Source organism: Eremothecium sinecaudum, chromosome V (genome assembly GCF_001548555.1).
Source record: "Eremothecium sinecaudum strain ATCC 58844 chromosome V, complete sequence".
Taxonomy (NCBI): domain Eukaryota; kingdom Fungi; phylum Ascomycota; class Saccharomycetes; order Saccharomycetales; family Saccharomycetaceae; genus Eremothecium; species Eremothecium sinecaudum.
The window spans coordinates 71,714-87,624 of record NC_030896.1 but is presented as its reverse complement, the minus strand read 5'-3'; the positions used below and the strand labels follow the sequence as shown (position 1 = coordinate 87,624).

The window sequence follows — 15,911 nt, the reverse complement described above, 5'->3', positions numbered from 1 at the left end:
AAACTTCAAAAGAGGAGGGTTACCCAACTTAAACAAATCTGCTAGTCTTCCTTCTTATTCCGTTTACTTACCCTGACGAGTTTCGATTCACATAGTTAAACCATAAGGGTTAGATAACGGTATACAACTTTGATTGCTTATAACCTGTGTTATGTCTCAACAACAAGAGCATCATCACACACATGATAATGGTCATGAATATGTCGAAGAGGCTGTTTTTAAATATGTCTCAGGCCCAATATCAGGCTCAGCTGATGAAGATAGTCCTACGGCTATAGGTCAAGTAACAGGTCGAAGAAGTTCTACGGCGGCTAACAATAGAGGTCCTTCAAATAGAAGTATTTCAAATCATAATGATATCAATGTTCATGGAGTTAAGGAAAAAGATAAAGAGATGGACTGGTTTTTAAAACATAATGATGATGAGGAACTTCACGATACAGGCAATTCTGGTGGTGGAAATGCTGTTTCCAGTGTTGATACGGAGGATTCTAATGCAGCAGCCGCGGTAGCCGCAGCCGCGGTAGCCGCCGCTTTTGAAGACAGAGGGTTGAAAAGACAAGGATCTGGTGAGCTTGGAGGTGAATTACTTAAAAAGACCAAGAAACAGAAATCTAAGGCTGAGAAGGTCAAGTCCCACATGGGTGCTGTGGATCCTGAATTGGCCTCTTTAGATAATACTGACAATGATCAATTAGTCAGGAAGGCCATTATGGATGTAGACCACATTGCACAGCACCCTGATATTCAACAGTACTTAAACACTGGCGATGGCAGCGAAAAGGATAAAGGAAAAGACGATGATTTGAATCTTCCACCTCCTTACGACGACAATGAGCCTAAGATTGCTCTTAAAAAGACGGAGGTGTTGCCAAAGGTGCTTGACCCTGATTCACCAGACAGGGATATTAGCAATTTGATAAGGGAGGCTGTGAAAAAAGCTGCCCATATTATAAATCTGCAAACGCAGTCTACAGGTAAATCCTTTGATGAGACAGAAGAGGAGGCTCTAGAGCAGTTTGTACAGGACTACCAGGTCATTAAAGGTATATCAAGACGCCAAATATGTGAAAGGATCTGGAGTAATGAGAGACGTAAGGATGATTTTTGGACAAATATCTGTCGCGTCCTACCTTATAGGACAAGGTCTTCGATATACAAGCATGTTCGTCGTAAGTACCATATTTTTGAACAGCGTGGAAAGTGGACACCTGAGGAAGATGCAGAATTAGCCCGTTGGTGCATGGAGAAGGAAGGACAATGGTCCAATATTGGAAAGGTCTTAGGAAGGATGCCTGAGGATTGTAGAGACAGATGGAGAAACTACATCAAATGTGGTACTGATAGAGTTTCTAACAAATGGTCTCCCGAGGAAGAGGAGAAGCTAAAAAATGTAATTACTGAGATACTAGACAACGCGGCAAAGGGTGGAATTGAGGAACGTGAAGATAGTTATGAAGGAGGAGATGATATTCCGAATAGCCGGAGCGCTGGGAAGGCGCTTGGCCATGACCTTGATATGGTTAGTGTTGCGAATATGGGATCGGAGTCTAGTGATAAAATGGGATCCCTGCTGAGCGGTAAAGGTAATGCTTCTCGGGATATAATCAATTGGACTATAGTTAGTGAGCGGATGGGCGGAAGGAGATCTCGTATCCAATGTCGTTATAAATGGAATAAGCTATTAAAGAAAGAGGCTATGAATAAGATTAAATCTATTAACGACGAGGACAAGATGTGGCTTCTAGTAAAACTGAAAGACCTAGGCTTTACAGAGGACTTACAGGTCGACTGGGAAGAATTAGCCGCCCTGATGCCAGGCAGAAGATGGACTGGTACCGAATTAAAGTTATGTTACGAAAAGTTAAGGACCAGCGTCCGTCACTACAAGAAGAAGTCTATCAGTGAAATCTGCAAAGAGCTTGTAGACTATCATGATGAGCAGGCTCTTCTATCGAAGAACTAAGTGTACAAATATTATATAGCAAATCGTAAGCCTCTCTTCACAAAGAATGCCTCAACGTCCTCCCATTTCGCTCGATAGTAACGAAATCTAATTCTTAATGTTGTAAAAACACTATACAAAATATATAATACTCAATTATTATAATTGTTATACGGCAGGTCCGAATTCACCCCATTTAGAACTTGGTAAATTGCTTGTTGGACTTACCAGCACTAGAAGCAACCTTCAAGACGTTGAATCTAACAGTCTTGGAGATTGGTCTACATTGACCGACAGTAACGATGTCACCGACTTGAACACGGAAAGCTGGGGAAACGTGGACTGGAAGGTTCTTGTGTCTCTTCTCGTATCTGTTGTACTTTGGAATGTAGTGCAAGTAGTCTCTTCTGATAATGATGGTACGGTGCATCTTGGTGGAAACAACAGTACCGGTCAAGATCTTACCACGGATAGAAACCAAACCAGTGAATGGACACTTCTTGTCAACGTAAGAACCCTCAATAGCGGTCTTTGGGGTCTTGAATCCTAGACCAACGTTCTTGTACCATCTCTTGGTTCTTCTGTTGGCCTTAGCCTTTGGGTTAGTGAAGATGTGTGGTTGCTATTAAGATAAAGTTAGTATTATAATCGTTGCCAAGTGACATGCACAGTTTGATAACTTCATGATTGAAATAACACTCATAATCCCCATTAATTTTCGATCATATCATTCATTACTCTTTAAAGTATATCTGTAATAATGGCATTATAACAATATCTGGACGTATATCAATCCCACATGTCTAATCGTAACTGCTAATATGCTTCATACCTTTTGGAAAGCTCTCTCAGCTTGAACGGTCAATTCAGTGGACATCTTGCGCTTATTCTTACTAAGGCTTTATTGCTAATAGACAGTTCTATTCGATATCTTCTTCAAATTAAACATTCCACATGTTGAAAATTTGAGAATTGGCGATAATTCGGTAGTGCGGCTTACCCGTCACCCGTCTACAGGGAAGGCTAGGTGGAATCCTGGAAGGAGTTAGGGCGGGCTAGGCAGAGCGAAGCTTAGAAAATGTCTAAAAAGCAAACAGCAATGTACGGATGTTACAAAGATGTACGGATGCAGAGACGAAAAAGTCACACAATAAAATCACGTGAAACATTGCACAGTGTGGAGCAGGGTAAAGACGCCGAGCGCGGATGTTCTTAGAGTACAAACGACTTTCCAGAGTGCTGCTGATGACTATTTACTCCCGAACTGTTCATTTACCTTATTTTTGTGAAAATGGAACGCCCGGTCAGACGAAGTTCTTAATATTCTAGTATATGTTTTTAGAAGTTACGGTTATGGCATCCTCTTAAACCACATTTAGTAACGTTGCTGAACCGAAAGGTATGGTGATAAAGTAACAAAATCCTAGGTATTTTCAATAGAAAGTAAATTAAACAGCTAGTTTTAGAAGCTCTTGCGTCCTCTAGGTTTTGCTCCTAGATTTTCTTCTAATGATAAGCGTAGCCTTGAGGTCGTAGAGACAAATAGTAATACTCGTCACTATAGCAACTGATCTAACTCCGTTTTATGCTTAATGAATATACTAAGATTGGATATTTAACGCTTAAGACAGTCATCGTCACAATTATTCTCATATATATAGTTCAAAAGAGGTTTAGATTTGCTATGTGGTACCTATACCAACTAGTTATTTCGGGAAATCTAGTGGAAGATCTCTAATAATATCACGTAAAATATGCGACACTACAAGATATAGGGGTATGTCTTAGATGTCGCATCTATATTTTTGAATTAGAAACCCCGTCAATGCGTTTTTATAGTCGTACCTTTCAATATTTTTTATGAATAATTTACTATGACGCGAAACGTCTTAGGCGGCACTGACGTTGCCGATGTCAGCGCCAATGACACAAATTCAGTGAAGACATCAACCTGTTCACTCATACTTCACAAAAAATAGTTGTTTATAATCCAATGACAAGCGAAGTTGATTCAGGGACAAGTATACTTTAGCATTACATATTCACAACAAAGTTTCGGGTCTATATTAGCATTGAAGGGCCTTTTTGGAGTAACTATCCTTAGAGCAACTGACACTAGGATTATCTCAATAATAAATTCCGCTGCTATACCAGAATTCAGGTTTTGAATTGGATTTTATTTGCTATTTAGAGTTTTGTTGCTATTAGAAATATGAGTATTGTGTTGAATAACAATCTCAGCTTTAGCAGTCGACAGTTAGCGGATGTAGCACTTGGTGGCACCAGTGGTCGCTCAGCAGAATTCCTTTCACTAGACAGGGACCGTGGACCCTCACTATCCACTGACAATGATTTTGACAGTTCTCCAGAACAAGGTCTCTCCTCAGATAAGGACTCTGGTCAAGATGACTCGCATAGGAAAAGACGAAAAGCAAAGAGGCTTTTCAGTAAATGGAAACATTCAGTGAAGCAAAAACTTCATATATCCGAATATGATCAAAATGGTGTTTACAACCATAATCAGGGCACAACGACAAGTAACCAGGCAGATGTACAGGACGCCCTAAGCTGTTATTATAAATTTAAATCTGATGAATCGAAAATCGAAGAGATGTTTGAAACCATGATGTTCCGTAACAATACAGAAAGCCCTCCAGTATCCCGTGATCAAGAACTAAGAGAATTAGCACCATTTGAAATAATAGGGGAACAGAAGCTTGCAGATTTAAGGAAGAAGTTGGACGTGTTCAGCAACTGCCTTTCGGCGTTGGACGACGATAAACCATGGAACCAAATAAGTGCATTTAACTCACCGCCAATGGATATGAAAATGCCACGCTCGGCAATTGGTGGTTCGAGTTCACCACCAGAATTGGCATCAGGAATCTCTACATTAGATAGTGGTCCACTGACCGATTCTATAGAGAAAGACTCATATTGCCAAATACTCAGTGGTGACGAGTGTGGCATCAATGGATCCTCCGAATCCATTCAGGATGCAGGAAATGCATCAGGTAGTTCGAAAACCTCATCAATAGTAGAAAAGATAGCCTCATTTGTCAAGACTCCCAAAACTAGTGAAACAAGTCCTATGGACTCACTTAGAATGAACTCACCACTTGATAGTGATTTCGAGGTACAGAGACTAGTAATTCCAACTTTTCGAATGAAAGATGGTAAAAGCATGGATGTTTCAAATATAGTGGAGCACCTCAAGAGTGGCACAGTTACTGAGAGAGATCTTTTGTGTTTGGCATCTATGTACACATACAAAGAAAATGGATTTATGGATAAGTCATTTTATGATGAACAAGGTAACGAAGCTGATAACGAATCAGCAATGTCATCTGAATTCGAACGAGAAGGGCATACCATTGGAAATGAAGAAAGAGAATTTTTCAAGCCAAGTGCCATTAATGATAGCAATGATTCTGTAAAATTCAATAAATTTTCCTGCTTGGTGATATACAACGCTTCTAAGAAATGCGATACTGGACTCAAACCACAAGACATTAAGAATAGTGTAGATAAAACGAGGCCCGGTGCTGCAATAGAAGCAGACTCTGGATATGATGGGGACGATGAAGACGCACTTAGCAACAATGTCACAGAAACAGAGGGTTCACTTCATAAGTCCATCTTGAAGAGTAAGAATAATGACAAAGAATATCTAGAATCTCAAAGAGCAGTAAAATGCGACAAAGTGAGTGTTGATGAGTTCTTGGAATTTTTCGATAAGTATGAAAATGAAAGGCGCGAGGGCGAATATGTTTTAAGTTTAGTTCGTGACAAACAGTTGAGGAATTACTATTCAAAAGAATATTTCCCCGAGATTGGATGCCAAGATCACCCATCGGAGGCTCGTACAGAGTTTAATAGAAGCAAGCTAGCTACGGAGCATAATATTGGTCGCGAGTTAATGCACATTAAGACTCATTCAGGAATGTCTGAATGTGTGAATTGCTCGAGTGATGTATTTGTCGAAGTCAACTGAAAGTAAGTATAGTCCCAACCAATGAGTTAATTAATATAATTAAAATGAGCAGCAAATACGTAAGTGAAGTCACTAAGTGGTGTAGCACTCTTTTTTACCATTTCTTGTCTTTGTTTATTATACTAGATTCTTAACTACAAATGAGGGATTTAATGCTGGGAACCCCTCTACCTTAGTTCTTTTTCCTATTCGAAGTTGAGTTCTTTGGCAACTCTTTGGAGAAAGGAATGAACTCTGGTTCACCAGGTATGTATTTCCTTAAAACTTCTGGAACCTTCAAACCGTCTTCAGTTTGGTAGTTTTCAAGGACGCAGCATAGCGCTCTTTGAGTTGCACAAAGAGTGGAGTTCAAGCAGTGGACATACTTCTTTTCCCTGTCACCCATCTTTTTGATACCACATCTAATTTCTAGATTACGTGATTGGTAGTCGGTACAGTTAGAACAGGAAACCAACTCTTTGTATTCTTTTTGGTATGGGAACCATGCCTCAAGATCGTACTTCTTGGCTGCGGCATTGTTTAGTTCTCCTGATACGATACCAACAACACGGTATGGTATACCTAAGGACTTGTAAAACTCTTCTGACATTTCGATCATTCTATCAAACTCGTCCCAAGACTTCTCAGGCTCAGTGATACAGAATTGCTCGATCTTTTCAAAGGCATGGACTCTAAACACACCCCATGCATCCTTACCGTGGGCACCTGCTTCTCTACGGAAACAAGAAGAGTAGCCGACGTAACGCACTGGTAGTTGCTCTTGAGGTTTTTCAAACCATTCACCGGAGTGGTAAGCGGAAATTGGCTGCTCTGAAGTAGCAATTAAATACTTCTCATCATCACCATCCATAACCTTGTATAATTCCTCATCAAATTCAGATAATTGGGCAGTCTTAGCCATAACTTCCTTGTTCATCATTACTGGAGCCTGTAATGGACAGTAACCCTTTGAAGCCAAGAAAGACAAACCATAGTTAATCAAAGCTTGGTTCAAGAAAACACCGTAGTTTCTAAAGAAATATCCTCTATGGCCAGAAATCTTCACACCACGCTCAGGATCGTACCCATCCAACCTTAGCAACACCTCATGATGAGATAACTTCGCTTCATGACCAGTACAGGAGGCATTACTTCCAACTTCAGTCAAACCTTCTGGCTTCCAGCTACGAACCAATTCGTTGTTAGCTTCATCATTAGAAACAACAACAGATGGATGCACAATGTTCCCAACCTTGTTGACTTTTTCTCTTAATTCCTTATCTTGAGTTTGTTCTTTTTCTATCATATCTTTCTTCTCTTCAGTTAGCTTTTCCTTCTCAGCAAGCAATTCCGAAGCATCTTCCTTGTTCTTAAACTTGAGACCAATTTCCTTCTGAACCTTATTTAACTTCTTGTTGATTTCATCAAGCTCGAATCTTGTTTTAACCCATTCCTTATAATCAGCAATGATTTCATCGACAATTTCGACTGGTGCTCCACGAGCTTCTTGGGACTTTTTTATTAACTTTGGGTTGCCACCCTTTTCCTCAATAAACAAGGTAATATCCAACATTATACTAATGACTAGAAAGGTCTCAAAATTGGTTCAAATTGGGTTTATAGTAGTATTGTTTTAGTCCATCAATCATACATTAAATAACGGTTTCTTTTCCTCTTCACCAAAAATTTTCTCGAATTCATATCCGGGTAATGTTATTTAGAGAGCGCGTCAGTGCTTTATAAAGCGGGGATGACAAGTGTATGGGCAAATAATGCAAGTTAAACGCTAATATTATCTTATTATTAACTTCCTTCTGTACTGAGATTTACGTTTTATTTTTCAAGTTATTAAGAGTTATTATTTAAGAACATGTTGTGGTGCCATGACCAGTGTCAGCGACATAATATTAAGTTCCTTATATCTAGATCGTATCTTACAAAACTCACAATAGAGCAATTGACAAGCTCTTTACACCTTATTAGCTTATTAAATGCGGGGTAGAAGATCTTGTAATCAAACAGTTCACGGGCCCTTTGTTTAATGCACAAAACAGAAATTTGTCAGCTTGTGTCAGTGCAGAGGTGATACCACAAAGCATATGTAAAACACAGACTTATATATACAGAAGTAACGGGACCACAAGAGCCCGGGGGATACTAAGAGAAAGTGTCTCATAAATGAGAGTATCAAAAAAATGAATGCTGTAACTGGACTAATATTCGAAGTGACGTATATTACAGTGGCATACGCCCTACCTATAGGATTCACTTTGCACACCATACATGAGGCCGATGACTTCTGCAAAAAGCTTGGTACAAGTCCCCAAACTGATAATGAAATGAGCCACAGTGAAAACTTTAGAGCGAGCGACGCTAAAAGTCATCCACAGTACCACCAAATGCAATCCAACACCGAGAAAAACGCGCCATCATTGGACAACAGCAAACCGCAGTTACAAACCTGTGTTTACTGGTGCGCATATTGGCTCATAACTTGCCTTTTGGATCGTTTTGTATATCCTGGGGCAGGCAAGGTTTTATCTTACGCTGGCGTAAGTGTAAACGGGATCATGTTGAAAATTGGAAAGCTTATATTGTCTATGATAATATTAATACATTCATATGTGCATCCTGCTGACAGGAAAAGGCCCCTTGGAGAGAGAAACCTCGATCGATTCTGGAGTTTTCCTTCCTCTTTATTGCAATTTTACACGTCATGTGTACAACAGACCTCTGCGACACTAAACAGCTTTAATGTCGATTGCAAGCCTGACACACTTACCGCTCTGCTAGACAGAGGTAACACAATGCTCACTGTAGATCAGCATTTATTCTTTAACAGAGGAGCCCGCGTGTCACAAGATTCTAAAGAACCTGAATCGGAAAAAGCTGTATTCGTCATGGATACACACAATTCATACGACATACTCAGCGCATCGGAGTGCAATTCAATCTTATCGTACAATTCCTCGGCATCAATTAATTCCAGCGCGGATTCCAATACTGGCCTATTGTCCAACGTAGAGGATTCAGGACTAATATTCTTCAGGGCCCCACGCCATACTGCCTTAGGAGCTTAATCTACTAGGCTAACTTTCTATATACAAGACATAAAGGAGCGGTGCGCTCAACAGAATTTGTAGGGATATTCAATTTCTCTATCCTTCCTCAACCATATCTTCTTCTTCCTCTTAGTAGTAACATGTTCTACAAACCTTTCAATGCAGTGCTCCTTCTTGAATTTTTTAATGAATACCGGGTCCCATAGTTCAGATCCGATACCTAGATCTTTGCAGCATCTCATAAGAGCATTACTTTTGCACCCTTCAACGGCGGTAGGGATGCCAGTGTCGTTGAAGTAGTCTTGTTCACCTCTGGCCACACTGACGAGTTGTCCATGACAGATTAGCGCATATTCTCGAGTTACCAGCTTCGCAGTAACTATAGTCTCGGAACGAGGAGCCAACCCCCATCCACCTGCTCCAAAAGCCGCGTTAAGAATCCTACGGTACTTGATTTCCGGTAAATATAAAAGTCCATCAGGCTTAATTTCAACATCACCCACGGCTAGAGGCTTTGAAACAGCCATCTGCACTTTAGCATTAAAAGGCTTAGACCCAAGACCATGAAAAGAATGGTACCAGTCTATTTCTCCAAGATTCCCCAAGCGTTCAACGTTGGGCATAACTGATTCCAAACTATTATTCCCCAAAGCCGATTTCAAATCGGTCGCATAGCTTCCCACAATTTTCTTAGCATCTAATGTCGGTTTTGTAGAAGAATAAGCGCCATCTGCTGCAACATTTTTCGTAAACGTCCTTTTATAAACGGAGATACAATTCGTACACCTTAAGCGCCCAAATTTCAAACCTAGAGCAGACATATAGAAACAAACAACAAACTATACGCTAGCAATCTATAATAACTTTAATTCAAAACTAAGCAACAGCAATATAGTTCAAGGCAGTCATCCATCGCGTTATGTGTTCTGTTCGTGTCGACGATGAGCATTTAGCGCTAAAAATAAAATACCAGGGCCGGGTAATAGATATAAATCTAGATAGAGTTTTCTACATTGCTAACCATTAACCGTAACAATGAGGGGCGAAGGAATTGAAGTGGAATTGGAAGCGTTTCAAAGCTTGCTAATAATCAGATATGGCTCCAAAAATACCCCGGAAGGGCTCTAAAGAGGAACCTGATGATAAAACAACCAAATGTTCCAAAGCTAGAGCCGAATATCGGTATTTAGGTGAAGAATGGTTTCTCCAAGAAAAACCAGATTCCGATGCTAAATATAAGTATTATGGGTACGTGGTGACCGCTATTGCTTTTATATTGAGGTTTTGGAGGATATATTACCCTCGTGAAGTTATTTTTGATGAAGTACATTTCGGAAAGTTTGCGTCGTACTATCTAGAGAGAACATACTTCTTTGACGTGCACCCTCCATTTGCCAAGCTGTTAATTGCATTTGTTGGGTGGTTGATGAATTATGATGGCGAGTTCAAGTTTGAAGACATTGGATATAGTTATGATAAAACGAACGCACCATTTGTAGCTTACCGTTCTCTAAGTGCTATTTTAGGAACCTTAACGGTTCCGGTTATGTTTGGTACATTGCGCGAGATGAACTTCAAGGCGTTGACATGCATGTTGGGCGCTTTATTGGTTGCACTAGACAATGCTCACATTATTGATTCGAGATTAATTCTCTTGGACGCCACTTTAATTTTTACTGTTGCATTGTCAATCTACACATATGTGAGGTTTTATAAGGTCCAACTAAGAGCTCCTTTTTCTTCTGAATGGTATTACTGGTTGTACGCAACTGGGTTTTCGTTATCGCTGGTTATCTCATCGAAGTATGTGGGTGTGTTCACTTTTGCTACGATTGGATCTGCAGTTATTGTGAACCTATGGCAATTGTTAGATGTCAAGGCAGGATTAACCATGAGACAGCTAACGAAGCACTTTGTGGCACGACTCAATGGTTTGATTGTATTTCCTTGTGTTGTATATTTGTTCTGGTTCTACATTCATTTTGCGATCTTGAGTAGATCTGGTACAGGTGACGATTTTATGTCTAGTGCTTTCCAAGAGACGCTAGAGGACTCTCCATTAGCAAAAGAATCAAAAAGTGTTTACTATTATGATATTGTTACATTTAAGCACCGTGAAACCTTAGCCCTTTTGCACTCTCATTCTGCACACTATCCACTACGTTACGAAGACGGTCGTGTTTCATCTCAAGGACAGCAAGTGACTGGTTATTCACATGAGGATATAAATAACAATTGGGAGATTATTCCAACAAAGGAGCTCCCAGCACGTGAGGGACAACCGGTTCTTTACGATGATGTTATCCGCTTAAGACATGTCGCCACTGATACATATTTGTTGGCTCACGATGTCGCATCCCCATATTATCCAACTAACGAGGAAATAACCACTGTTCCACCAGACGCAGCAAATGGAGATAGACGAGCTCAAACTTTGTTTAAGTTACAGCCTAAAAACAAGAAGGATAGTGGTCATATCATTAAAAGCAGATCTTCTTCCTTCAGAATATTCCATGTTGACACTGCGGTAGCCTTATGGACTCATAACGACCAGTTCCTGCCTGATTGGGGTTTCGGACAGCAAGAGGTTAATGGTAACAAGAAAGTCACCGATGAATCAAACCACTGGACCATCCATACTATTTTGAATCTAAGTGAAGAACGTAAAACTTACACCCCTAAGAAGGTAAAAAGCTTACCTTTCTTCTCTAAATGGTCTGAACTACAAAGGTTAATGTTCATCCATAACAATAAGCTTTCTGCTGACCATCCGTTTGCCTCACAACCAGACTCATGGCCGGGTTCATTGTCTGGAGTATCCTTTTGGACCAAAGACAGTGAGAAAAAGCAGATTTATTTCACTGGTAACATTATTGGATGGTGGTTCCAAATTGTTTCTCTATCACTATATCTTGGTATCATTTTGGGCGACTTACTTACAAGAAAGCGTAGTTTGTTTGTTTTCGGTAGAATTACTAGGGTGAAATTATATGGTCCTGTCATGTTCTTATTTATCGGTTGGTGTTTCCACTACTTCCCGTTCTTCTTAATGTCACGTCAGAAGTTCTTACATCATTATTTGCCTGCTCATTTGATTGCAGCTTTGTTTAGCGCTGCCTTGTGGGAAGTGCTCCTATCAGATAGTAGATCAATTGACCAATATAAGGATGAGTCTAACAGTGAAGTCCCTCATGTCAAGACACCTAAAGTGTATGAACCGGCACTGGTAATCTTTTTCATTATTATTGCTACTGCCACTGCGTATTTCCTCTACTACTTTTCACCTCTAGTATACGCTCACCGGGGTCTAACTCCAGCAGAAGTTAATGCAAGACAATGGTTTAACATAAAATTACACTTTGCTAAATAGTTTTAGTAAGGTCCAAATGATATTATACTTCCATAATAATAGCACGTCTTAAGTGCGATATATAGAGTTTACATCCGCGTGGGAAAAGGTAGTGTCCGGTGCATCCTGGTGACAAGATCCAAATATCTAGGCTCATTCTCAGCATTGATATAGCCATGTCTTATCAAAAACTCGACCATCACCAAGGCGCAATTAGGTTTGAACTCGCCTAATTTGATGGAATCGATCACTTTTTGAAGCGACATCAAGCTGAAATGATCAACCTCATCGTCATTTGGGGTCGGGATCACGTCCGGTGGCAGCTCCAAGTCATATAGATACTCAACCTCCCCATTTACAAAAGAATCCTCAGTAGTAAAGTTGCCTGTATAGTTATGATGAAAATAAGACACAACACCCACTGCACGAGCATTCTTTTCAAGCAAGTCAGATGGTAAAGACGCCTCTTCCATACCTTCTTTCATTAACGTTTCAAAAACATTATAAGGGTAGCTAATCCCTCCTGCAAAGAGATTATCTAGCTTTCCTGGCCATCTGGACTTGGTATAAGACCTTCTAGGGACCCAAACTCTAATTTCCCCAGTTTTTGGGTCCTTTACAAAGCCATTAACATGTACACCATAGGTAATTATACCAAACGCGCCCGATAGAGCTCTCTCCAGTAAAAAATATGGAACTTGGTCTGCATAAACTGCGTACTTTTCGTCCCTCCAACCGGAAACGCATGTCAATGTAGACTTTTCCCTTAGTATTAAGCAGATATTATGCAGCATTCTATTTCTAGTATCGAAATCAAACCGCCGGAAACGAATAATATGCTCCTCAACAGAGAAATAGAATAACTGATCAAATTCTAAGGGTGCCACCCTTTTCAATTCATCTAGAACACACTGTGAAACATAGCCAATGTCAATACCGTAGTGCGACTGTAATCTATACACGTTATCACGAAAGGCGCGATGAAATGTATAGTCTAAAGGAAGCGAATCGACAGCCTCGATTACATTTAAATAGCTAAATCCACAGAGATCATCCCTCTCAGTCCTCACCAACGCCTGCTTCCCGTTTTTCCAGATCACAGAAGTCATACAAGCCTCTGGTTGTAATATTATATGGATCAAATACTGCGAAAAAGCCGTCGTAATCTTTTAATCCGTTCTGATAAGGGCTGTTCCATGAATTACGGCCTTGATACCGGTATTAAACATATTCATCCACAGCTAGTTATTGGATAAACCATGGTTGAATCAATTAGTGGCTTTATGCACCATCTAAAGAGTACTTCTTTGAAGAGAATTAATAGTAGTACTACTGTAAGAATTGCATGCGGTAACGAATCTGCAGACTTAGATTCGGTGGTATCAGCTATCACATATGCCTATTTCAGCTATACTGGCAACAGTGAAGATGCTTTGATCCCAGTTATTAATATTGATAGTGAAGATTTAAGACTGCGGAAAGATGTTGTATATGTATTGCAGGAAGCTGGGATTAAGGAAGATGACTTATTCTTTACAGAAGACATCCAGAAGCTGAAAAGCTTAGGTTGCAGGGTTGAGGCCATTTTAGTAGACCACAATGATCCACAAGGGCTTGCTAATGGCATGATCGATGAAGTCTTAGGTATTGTTGATCATCACAGTGATCTGGGACTACATGGTGACGAGATTACTAAGGCTCGCGGTCCACGAATAATTGAATCTGCTGGAAGTTGTTCTTCTCTTGTATTCAACTATTGGAGCCAATTGCTTCCAAAGTCCTCTTTTGACACTATGAAAGATGCAGTTCGCTTAAGTTTAGGTGCTCTTTTGGCTGATACCTCTAATCTTCGCCATAAGGTGGAAGAACATGACTTAAAAGCGAGCTCCTTATATAAGGAATACCTACCAAATTTGGACTTTGAGGACTATTATAACACTATAGAGGAGTATAAGAAGGACTTGAGTGGATTAATGCCGACAGAAGTGTTGAAAAAGGACTACAAAGGATTCCAATTCAAAAAACTCGATGGAGAAGTCATACGGGTTGGGACTTCATCTGCAGTGAAGCCATTGGAGTGGCTATATGACCAGGGCAGATTTGACGATATATTGGCTGTTTGGCAGTCATTCATAGTGCACAAAAACATCGATATCCTTGCATTGCTTACCAACTTTAGTGTTAATGGCTGTCGGCAACGGCAGTTAGCTTTCATCATCAATGGGGAGCGCAGGAGGGGCGTGGTGGAGTCAATAGTTGATAGCATTAAAGATGCCACGAAGCTTGAAGAAGATTCACAGTTAAGTGATCGTAAAAACGGTGTGTTTGCATTTACTCAAAACAATGTGGATGCCAACAGAAAGCAGGTTGTGCCTCTAATGCAGGTTGCTATAGAAAAGATCTGTTAAGTTGCAATTTTGTACTGAATATCCTTAGATGATAGATTTGCTTTACGAGGAGCTTATATAACTTACGTGCCATTTTTCAATGCTTCTATGACGAATGGGTAGTTTATTCCGTGTTGTTTCCAATGACTCGAGAAATGCTTTATAGCACGTCTCCGAAACGGTCAGCGAGTCAGCCTGCTGGCGCCCGTGTATATCATCTATCGAACCCTCTGCAGGGTCGCTAACATATAGTATCTTTAGACTCCCTTTAATAATTGTATTATCCAATAGAGTTACATCTATTCCAATCCCAAAAACCCAAAGAACAGTTATGGCTCCTGTACCATCTTTTAAGTTGATAATACGAGCAGCATGCGAATTTATGATATTCATTAAAGATGAAACAACGGAATACTCAATGCAATAGTTCTCCGCGTGACCCTCTGCACTTCTTAGGATCAGGTTCCACTTATATATCTTTAGCAAGTGGTCGGCTGTCACTTCTCCTAGTGGCTTCAGACATTTAAAGCAAGTTGGGGCTGCCGTTTGTAATGGAAACCTTTCTGGAAACCAGTTCTTATCCAGCAACAGAAACGAGTCTCCAACAAGCAATTCTCCTTCCTTTGGCTTAAGCGAGTTGTACTTCGTTTTATAGTCCGTATGCGCTTTGGAATCAATATGCGGTTTATGACAATGCCAATAATCCATAAATTCGGCCCAAAACTCGGAGGGCATATCAAGTACTCTATTAAACTCAAATTTAGACAGTAGAACTGCTCCACACTCACTGCATTCAAATTCAAACCCTTTTGAAAGATCACTTTTATTCCATTTCGAGCGATGAGAGAAGGCCACCATAAAATTAGAGGCTCTATCTAAATAGACATTTGAGGAGTTAATCTTAGCCTTCAGCCGTATTACACAGTCCTTTCCCTGATAGCTAAGTTGAGGAGTATTATCCACCTGAACTTCACATGGTAAATTAATAGTTATCTTTGAATCATCACCATCTTGAACTGTAAGCTGATTGGGATCAACGTTTTTAACCAGCACTTTACTGTCATTACTCTCAATTATGACCGAAACCGACCCAATCCTAGGTAAATGCTCCGCATAGAAACTCATCTTCTTCTTCGCGGAGTTGTAGTATTGACGTATTTAATGGAATTGTATAAAAACGTGATGAGCTTTACGA

At 40.1% G+C, this 15,911-nt stretch overlaps 10 protein-coding genes across 10 annotated transcripts; 5 read left to right on the top strand and 5 right to left on the bottom strand.

Annotated features, from left to right (window-relative positions):
- Window positions 1-151: 151 nt before the first annotated feature.
- On the top strand, window positions 152-1,966 carry REB1 (DNA-binding protein REB1; the record flags this gene model as incomplete). Its single annotated transcript, XM_018132746.1, has 1 exon — window positions 152-1,966. The coding sequence occupies one exon, from the start codon at window positions 152-154 to the stop codon at window positions 1,964-1,966; it is 1,815 nt and encodes a 604-aa protein (XP_017987973.1).
- Window positions 1,967-2,141: 175 nt separating this feature from the next.
- Window positions 2,142-2,822, bottom strand: RPS11B (40S ribosomal protein uS17; the record flags this gene model as incomplete). The annotated part of the gene is made up of 2 exons (XM_018132747.1): window positions 2,142-2,567; window positions 2,778-2,822. 2 exons carry the CDS (start codon window positions 2,820-2,822, stop codon window positions 2,142-2,144), a joined length of 471 nt encoding a protein of 156 aa, XP_017987972.1.
- A 1,335-nt stretch (window positions 2,823-4,157) lies between these two features.
- Window positions 4,158-5,939, top strand: GIP1 (protein phosphatase regulator GIP1; the record flags this gene model as incomplete). The annotated part of the gene is made up of 1 exon (XM_018132748.1): window positions 4,158-5,939. One exon carries the CDS (start codon window positions 4,158-4,160, stop codon window positions 5,937-5,939), a length of 1,782 nt encoding a protein of 593 aa, XP_017987971.1.
- A 172-nt stretch (window positions 5,940-6,111) lies between these two features.
- On the bottom strand, window positions 6,112-7,491 carry SES1 (serine--tRNA ligase SES1; the record flags this gene model as incomplete). The annotated part of the gene is made up of 1 exon (XM_018132749.1): window positions 6,112-7,491. The coding sequence occupies one exon, from the start codon at window positions 7,489-7,491 to the stop codon at window positions 6,112-6,114; it is 1,380 nt and encodes a 459-aa protein (XP_017987970.1).
- Window positions 7,492-8,113: 622 nt separating this feature from the next.
- Window positions 8,114-8,998, top strand: AW171_hschr52902 (HEL308Cp; the record flags this gene model as incomplete). The annotated part of the gene is made up of 1 exon (XM_018132750.1): window positions 8,114-8,998. One exon carries the CDS (start codon window positions 8,114-8,116, stop codon window positions 8,996-8,998), a length of 885 nt encoding a protein of 294 aa, XP_017987969.1.
- A 47-nt stretch (window positions 8,999-9,045) lies between these two features.
- On the bottom strand, window positions 9,046-9,801 carry MGM101 (Mgm101p; the record flags this gene model as incomplete). The annotated part of the gene is made up of 1 exon (XM_018132751.1): window positions 9,046-9,801. One exon carries the CDS (start codon window positions 9,799-9,801, stop codon window positions 9,046-9,048), a length of 756 nt encoding a protein of 251 aa, XP_017987968.1.
- A 275-nt stretch (window positions 9,802-10,076) lies between these two features.
- PMT4 (dolichyl-phosphate-mannose-protein mannosyltransferase) lies at window positions 10,077-12,350 on the top strand (the record flags this gene model as incomplete). The annotated part of the gene is made up of 1 exon (XM_018132752.1): window positions 10,077-12,350. The coding sequence occupies one exon, from the start codon at window positions 10,077-10,079 to the stop codon at window positions 12,348-12,350; it is 2,274 nt and encodes a 757-aa protein (XP_017987967.1).
- A 68-nt stretch (window positions 12,351-12,418) lies between these two features.
- On the bottom strand, window positions 12,419-13,438 carry AW171_hschr52899 (uncharacterized protein; the record flags this gene model as incomplete). Its single annotated transcript, XM_018132753.1, has 1 exon — window positions 12,419-13,438. One exon carries the CDS (start codon window positions 13,436-13,438, stop codon window positions 12,419-12,421), a length of 1,020 nt encoding a protein of 339 aa, XP_017987966.1.
- A 150-nt stretch (window positions 13,439-13,588) lies between these two features.
- Window positions 13,589-14,737, top strand: PPX1 (exopolyphosphatase; the record flags this gene model as incomplete). Its single annotated transcript, XM_018132754.1, has 1 exon — window positions 13,589-14,737. The coding sequence occupies one exon, from the start codon at window positions 13,589-13,591 to the stop codon at window positions 14,735-14,737; it is 1,149 nt and encodes a 382-aa protein (XP_017987965.1).
- Window positions 14,738-14,779: 42 nt separating this feature from the next.
- On the bottom strand, window positions 14,780-15,841 carry IPA1 (putative polyadenylation protein; the record flags this gene model as incomplete). Its single annotated transcript, XM_018132755.1, has 1 exon — window positions 14,780-15,841. One exon carries the CDS (start codon window positions 15,839-15,841, stop codon window positions 14,780-14,782), a length of 1,062 nt encoding a protein of 353 aa, XP_017987964.1.
- Between the last annotated feature and the right edge of the window lie 70 nt (window positions 15,842-15,911).